The sequence below is a fragment of the Rhea pennata genome, chromosome 20 (assembly GCF_028389875.1).
Source record: "Rhea pennata isolate bPtePen1 chromosome 20, bPtePen1.pri, whole genome shotgun sequence".
Taxonomy (NCBI): Eukaryota; Metazoa; Chordata; class Aves; order Rheiformes; family Rheidae; genus Rhea; species Rhea pennata.
The window spans coordinates 12,361,464-12,369,292 of NC_084682.1; the positions used below are offsets into that span (position 1 = coordinate 12,361,464).

At 50.2% G+C, this 7,829-nt stretch overlaps 1 protein-coding gene across 1 annotated transcript; it reads right to left on the reverse strand.

Moving 5' to 3' along the window:
• Nucleotides 1-6,254: 6,254 nt before the first annotated feature.
• Nucleotides 6,255-7,829, reverse strand: LOC134149286 (C-C motif chemokine 4-like). Its single transcript, XM_062592239.1, has 3 exons — nt 7,711-7,829; nt 7,132-7,243; nt 6,255-6,649 (listed from the first exon to the last, which is right to left on the reverse strand). The coding sequence occupies exons 1-3, from the start codon at nt 7,781-7,783 to the stop codon at nt 6,562-6,564; spliced, it is 273 nt and encodes a 90-aa protein (XP_062448223.1). The 5' UTR covers nt 7,784-7,829; the 3' UTR covers nt 6,255-6,561.

Consider the following 7,829-nt stretch of genomic DNA (forward strand, 5'->3'; position numbering starts at 1 on the left):
AACATCCTCTGCAATTAACAGCCCACCTGAAATACCTCAATACATCACCCCTTCACTTGAAGTATTTGAGGGACACCCCAGAGGATGCCCTGAGGGAACTCAAATGCTTTACAGGCTTGACAGGTAGATGAACATCTTCTCAGGTCCCAAATGGACAACGTCAGGCAAGACATTGTTCCTGTGGTGCTGGTGAAGAGATGCTAAAACCTAAGGTGGGAATGGACAATCTCTCTAACAGTGCCATAGAAGGTGGCTTCAGCCCTATCTGGCTCCCAGAGCAGCCTGCTGTTAAAGAAAGCTCCAGTCAAACTTTCTGCAAGGCTCCCCTCCCTGATCTCTGGACCCTGTGACCAAGCTCTCCATGGCTGTCTCCTGGTTCTCTCAGGTGCAACAGGAAAAATCAACCATGCTAGCAGATAGAGTGTAAAACTGGCACAGAACAAGCACTCTCAGTGGGACCAGCTCAAGGAATCAGAACAGAGTCAAGCTTCAAGGCCACCATCAAAAGTTCTTCTTCCTCTGCAAGAGGAAAAAACAACCCAAAGAGCAGAAGTGGATTGACCTGGAGCAGAGCAGGCTTGAGAGCAGAGAGCAGCAACAAGGAGAGCAATGAAGGCAACCAGAGAGACCTTCATGTTTCCCTCAGGAGCAGAGCAGGCACACAAACCAGTTCTATAATCAGCACTGACCCTCCCAGTCCTTACTTTTCACAGGGGAGCACCATGATGGGTGGTATAAATATGGAGTTAGAACAAATGCTTCCTCAGTGACGTGGAGCTGACTGGACACAGGCCTCATCATGTACACTAGAGATAACACTCAAAGATGTTGAGCCATAAGGTTAGATTCAAACCTTCAACCATCAGAGAAGCACTGCAGAGAGATACTGTACCGGCCACGGCAGGATGTGAAACCTCCACCTAATATAGCAGGTCCTTCAATGAGGCTGTCTAAAAATAAGCAACCAAATCTCCATTCCTCCCATCAAGAGGAACTGCCAAGAGTGAGATGAGGGAGAACTTCCCCAAGGGGGTTGGTGAAGGAAGTAATTACAGAATCAAGTTAGGAACAAGGGCTGGGGGGAGAATGCAACCCTCAGAGCTGATGGCCTGTGGGGCTTTCCTCCCTTCTCAGGATCTAGACACAGATTTCACTGGGAAAAAAGAGGATGGCCACAGTCTCTCAAGAAGGTCAGAAAGAACCAGGATACCAGGTCCAGCCTGAGTACTTCCAGTTGTGCATGAGGCATGCTGCTTTTCCCATGAAGGTTTCATGCCTTCCAGGCACTACTGAGCAGCAGACACTGAAGAAAACCTTGTGAATCATGGTATCTAGCAGGATCAATCTTCCAGGCTCTGCTCGAAAAGCCAGGCTCTAGAGCTAGCCTTGACTTTTGTCCACCTCCAAAAGCACATGACAAGCCTAGTCCTCTAGATAGCTGAGTGATGGTCACCTTCCAGCAAGTACCTGGAGAGCTGTGCTCTTCCTTTACCAGCTCCACGGCCTCTCAGCTGGAGTTGCATTCCTCTCATTCAGATCTGTTTGGCCAAGCACTTAGCGTTGATGAGTCTTGGGTTTTGAAACCTTTTCCAAGCTTGGTTTTGCCTGCATCCCACATGCAGTCTCCTGTCAGAGCCCATCCCAATCTGCACTCTATTTTGCTACAGAGAAGTTCCCCAAGTGCTTGCAGTGCAGAGCAACCTGCAGGAAAGGAAGTGTTCAACTGTCAGCTGATGTGGAGAAGGGTTTGTAAGTGACTTTTCTTGCACCGCCAGGAGCTGACCTATAGTCAGGACATCTCTGGCAGATTTCTGTGCAGTGGGCAAGGAAATGATGCTGGGGAAAGCCTGAAAACAGGACCACCAAGCGCAGCTGAGGTAGTCCATGGATTAAGCAATCTCTTTTCTGACAGCTTTCTCAGTTCAACCAAGTATCCTCTCCCAGCTGCATGCCATTGTGCTGAGATCCTCAGTTTCCCATTTTCCTTCCCTCACCTCTCACACTCACCTGTGGTGGACACCATACTAGGGTGACAGACATGGCGTGCTTGCCCCATGCTCTGGCACCCTCCTCCTACATGACACCCTATGGCACCTACATGGCACATAGCTGCAGAGCCTTGCAGTGTCTACCCTGTTATCTGTGTTGGCCCTCTGTTTACAACATGTGGGGCTGTGATTTCCAGAGCAGTAATGCCCTACTGTCCCCACAGGGCAGCACAGAGAGCTGGGACAGCGTAGGCTGCGCACAAGGAGTCCCATGCTGCGCTGCTGCAGGTTCCATGCAGAGAGATGTGCTCTGGCATGAGGAGGGCCCAGCAGTGCCTGGTAAGTGTGAGGAGAGGCTGGGGCTGGGTACAGAAGATGGCAGGGCTCCTCCAAACCCAGGCTAGTTGGGCTGCTCCTCCAAGAGCTCCAAGAAGGAAACAAAAACCACAGACAGTGATGAGGGAATTTCCCACGGATGCTTGGGCTTCCAGCCAGGGACTGTCTGGAGAAGAGCCTTGAGGCTCACTGAGCTCCTTCTGCCTGTGCTCTGCATCCTGGACCTTTGCACTTGCAGTGGTTGCAGCAACCCTGCTGACCTTACTAGCGTTTCCTTGGCATCAACCCAGCATTACGAGTAGCAATGTCTTCTGTCCCCACATGGCACTCAGAGCCCCTACTCAGGGACTAGTTTGGACTCTTGCAGTTCCTCTGTGGCAGTAAACTCTGCTTCTCAGTATGAAAGGTAATCAAGCATGCTGCAGCTGTGATGCTGCTGCAAGAGTAGGGACACCTTCAGGGATACAGTGGGAAGGTGCAGCTGTGTGGCTCCAAGGGGCTTGCTTCCTGAGATCCTTGCCTGCCTGCCTGCTGGTGGTGAGCAGCTCCCACCTGTTACATGGTGGCCACTCTCTGTCCCTGCCTTTCATGGCACTGCAGGGAAGCTATTCCAGGATGTGCCTCTCTGCTGGCTTTCTTTCTCCCCAACGATGACAAGTTCAGACCTGGGGGTTGCTGACTGTGGAGGAGATTGAATTTTGCAAATGTGCCTACTCCATACTGCCCTTCTCCATTAGATCCACAGGAGACATTATGTGGACCCCAAAGCTTTTGCTTTCAAATGACCAGTGACTCATGTCTGCCCCATGTGACTTCCCCAGCAGGACTGAAACTGGAGCTGGGCTTGACACAGTGGTTTTGCAGCATGCTCAGCATTGTCGTTTGCCCCCAAGATAACGAGCTCCCTGGGACACCCCAGGGCACATTTCTTCCTTTTGCTGCCTCACTGTTCTCTGCAACAAGCACCAAACTTGCCAACTCAGAGCCTGTGGTTTCTCCAGGTATTTTTGCACCCAGTTCCAGCAACAACTGCCATTCATGAGGGACCCACGAGTTCACCTCCCTGGGTGTTTCTCCCTGTTCCGTGACTTCTCTAACACAGCAGGCACTGTGAGGCAGTACCATATGAAGACAGGACACCAGGAGTCACTGTTGCAGTCCTGCTGTGCTTGCTGTTCCTTGCTTGATGTGCCATGCAGGTTCCCATGGCTGCCCTTGCCCCACTTTGCTTTGCTATCTCTACACTGAGACCTCATCATGTCTGGGTGAATCAGGGCTCTCCCCTCACAGCATTCCCCTCCTGCACCATCTCCAGGGACAGAGAGGACATGTGGTGCTGCAGGAGACACCCCCACGCTCCTGCTGGAGATGCCAAGCCAGGGCTGCAGCAGCTGAGGGCTATGAGATCCCACTGAGGGCTAGTGAGAGCCTGAAGCTTTCGCAAATCCTCTTCCTGATGGTGATAGCAGGAGCTATTCCTGTGGAGCTACAAAGGAGCCGCTAGGCACTGGAGAAGCCCTCAGAGAGGCATACATGGTCCCAAGCTGTGCCCAGGGTGCTGCCCACTGCCTGGTAGGGCACAGGGCTGTGGGAGCCACAGGGGTAGCAGCGGATCCTACTGGCCACAGGCAAGCTCTGGTTCTGTGGCAGGACACCACTTAGATCTGGCTGGCTCTGCCAGTGCATATGGGCATTGCTGGGCTCAGGGAGGGCAGAGTTGCAAGACCCTTGTCTTTCCTTCCTCACCTTACAAGACTTTTTGTCTCTGAAAGATTTTTCATGAAAAGGGGTCATGAGATCTATGCCAACCCTGAGGTCTTCTGGCTTCAAAAGCAGAACTGACCTTAGTGACACAGAGCAGGGAGCAGTGGTGCCTGACATTGCAGGGTGATCACAAGCACTCAGTGGCAGTATTTTGAAGCAGTACAGCAAAGCAGGCACTCATCTGTGATGCAGGATTGTAAGGCACCAGCCCAAATGCTTGCTCTGGATCTCAAAAAAAAAAGGCACTCAGACTCCATACGGTATTGATTAAGATCTGCATGTGGCGCAGAGGCTATCAGTGGTGAAGTCCTTCCTATGATGTACAGCTCAGGGTTGCTACCTTGGGGACATCTTCTCTTTAGTTTCCACTCTCTGCTATACTGTTAATAGCTAAGGGAAGGACCCAACACAGCCAAGATACTGTAACAGGGAAAGATCGTGCCAGGAAAAATCAAGGAGCAAAATTCTAAATTTCTGGATTCAGAAACACTAAATAAGATCACCAGTTAACCCAATCACAGTGTGAGCCACTACATCCTTCCAGTTTCAGTGCTCCAGCCCTGGAGCTGAGCCCTTTCTTTTGGGCCATATGGACCAGCAAGTCTTTGTGTAATAAGCCAACGGGGAAAGGGAGTCCTGACCAGCCAGGGAAGGGTTGAGCCACTAGTCAGAGTACTGCAAGTTTGGGATCCAGGACTAGTGTTGGGCATCCTGCCAGCAAGGGCAGGAGCCAGTTCTGCCTGTGGATGATGTTCCAGCCTGGGAAAACACCAGACTAGAAAGAAGTCATGGGATGACAGCAGGGTGTTTTCCAAGCCTCCTGTTTGCGAAGTGTGATCTGTAGCTATAGGAAAATAGTGAAACACTTTTTGAGTTAAGATGTAGAAATACCATCTGGAGCAGCATAGAGCTTGCTGTGCAGAGAGGAAGGCTGCAAGGTCACTTTGCTCGTGAATAACAGTGCTGCTGGCAATACTTCCTGTCAGTGGGCAGAAGCAGAGTAGTGCTGGTGTAATTGCAAGACAACTGGTTAGAGAGCGAGATCTACCCGACGTTGTCTTTTAATTGTTATCTGCTTGGTTCCATTCATGTTCCCATGCAAAGTTGTGTCCCAGAAACAACAGTCAAGAGTGAGGCAGTTTGCTGTTTCATCCCAGCAGCACAGCCAAACATTTCCCTTCATTTTACTGTTGGAGAAAGTGAGGAACAATTACCCCATTGGAGTGGTCAGAAAAAGAGCCAGGTGTCCTGCTCTTCTCAGGGTGGAAGTGGCTTGATTGGGCCCAACTGAACCTCAGGGCTGATGGCAAAGATGCAACAACGTCTCAGAAAAACAGGTATGTGGGAGGAAAGAGGTGCTGTGGCATTGCCAAAGATGTGCATATGGGTAATTATAGCTTTTTAGCTGCCAGAAATGGTAAGAAGGACAGGTTTCTGGGTAGGGAATTGGCCATGCTCCATTCCCCCAACACTCTGCGGCAGGCAGGCAACTTACATGTCCAAGGAACCTGCCAGATCCCAAGGAAGCCCCAGTACAGCAGCAGCATTTCCCAGTTTTTGCCTTCTGCTTACACTCATCAGAGAGGTTCTCCCAACCTGTGGCTGTGTTTTACCCCTTTGTCTTTACAGCAATGTGTCTCTTCTCTGCCCCTGTGGCATACATAGTGTTTGCGGGGGACCAGCGCAGGAGTGCAGCACACGGAAGCTTGGAGGGGCAGGTGAGCACATGTGATGTGCGTGAGGGTGTCTAGGGAGCATATCCATGTATGTATAAAGTCCATGTATATATATGAGCATGTATACTTCCATAGAGGATGCCAGAGTTGTGTGTGAGTGTATAGGGGAATGAGGTGTCTGAGAATATCCGTGTATCTCCAGTGTGGAAATTCTAAAATTTTGCCTCAAATCATTTCCCATCATCACATGCCATATAGGGGGGGGCTGGCTCTTCGTCAGGTTCTGTGTCTGTGCCTGATGAACAGTGCATAAAGGAATATAAAGGGAAAAAAAAACACAGAACTGTTTATTCTCCAGAATCGTTATTTCACACATGAAGAGCCAGGGCCCTGCATCACCCAGTGCTGAGAATCTGAGCCACCCTTCCATAAATTTTCCTGCCATTCTCCCATAAATAACATCATTACCTACAGAAGAAAACACTGCCCATACAGTATGATTATTTATTAAATAATTTAAAATAATCTAATAATAGATACGCATTGGCCCTTCCAGGCCACAGGTAGGGCACCAGGGCAGTAGTGAGTTGTAGTGCAGGCTGACCTGTGCAAGTAGAGGACAAATAACAATACCCCAGCCCAGGGTCTCTCAGGGACCCCCTACTGCAGTCATCTTGGAGCTGTGTACAGGTGACATGGGCTCGCCCCAGCTTCCACCCCAGCATCCTGCCCATCGTAGGAGCTCAGGATAATGTGACTCATTCATGACAGCAGCTACAGTTGCCATCTTGCTTCTCTCAGTTCTTCTTCAAGTTTTGCAGATAGCTTAGAACCCAGGTGTCATTGGGATTGGCACAGACTTGGAGGCCTTTCTTTGTGATGAATCTGTGGACCATGAAAGAGAAATGTTAGATTTCTCCTCAGACATGGATGCCAAGAGAGCCATTTGGTTCAGAGCATTGCAGGAGGTTCTCCCCTGTGCCCTAAGCTGATGCTAAAACCAGTGCCTAGCTGAGATTTCCCCATTTCCATCCCTCTTCCAGAAGTACGGTCTCAAGTCCTGCAGGAAATCTCTGCATAAGTACTCCAGGGAGCTCCTGCACAAGCATCCTGAGAAATCCCTGCACAAGCATCCCTAGGAGTCGCTGTGCAATCTCTTTTTCCCCTTGAGTTGCTCAAAGCCATGCTTGCAGGTGATATACCATTTAATCCGTTCCTGCAGAACACCTCTGCTCCCACTGCCATGACCACGGCAGTACTGCAAAGCCCAGGGCACCACAGCCAGTCACTCACAAGAGCATACCCAAAGCAGCTGTCTCCGTATCAGCACTTTTTGTCCGCACCCGGGCCTCAGAGTTGCTACTTACACAATGGCCGGCAGGGAGCAATTGCTGCTCGTGCTGTAATAATGCAAGATGAGTCTCTTCGGGAGCTTGCGGGATGTATAAGAGAAGCAGCAGTTTGGGAGGTCAGGTCCATCTGAAAGAGACAGGGAGAGACAACATGAGCACATGCTGAGCTGTGGGCCTGGAGCAGTGCTGGCAGGGAAGGGAGTGAGGAATTACAGAATAATCAAGAGGGGGATTTCGTAGATCATCTGATCCAACGCCGGCAGCAGCACTATCAGGGAAGGCAGATATTAAGAGAGACTCCCATTCAGTCATTGCTCAGATCTTCACTTCCCAGCCCCAGAACAGGAGATTGAAGTCTTTAAACTATGATCAGGAGTAAGCATAAGAACTCTGAGCTTCAGATGACTGGACAGGTGGATGGATTACAGATGGATGGATGATTTTCTATTTCTGGGGTTTGTAAGTATAGCTGACCTCAGTGCAGACTGAGAGCGTAACAAATGTTGAAGTTAACTGACTGGGGAGCTCAATATAGAAACAGTAAAGAAGGCTCAAATTAGTTCTTCCTTCACAAATGAAAGAGCCAGGACTCACCTGGGGCAGAGGAGGTCTGAGAGCAACAGGCAGCAATGAGAAGAGCAGTAAAAACAGCTACAGAGACCTTCATCTTCCTGTCAGACAAGGGCAATCAGAGCAGGACCAGGAGCTCCGGC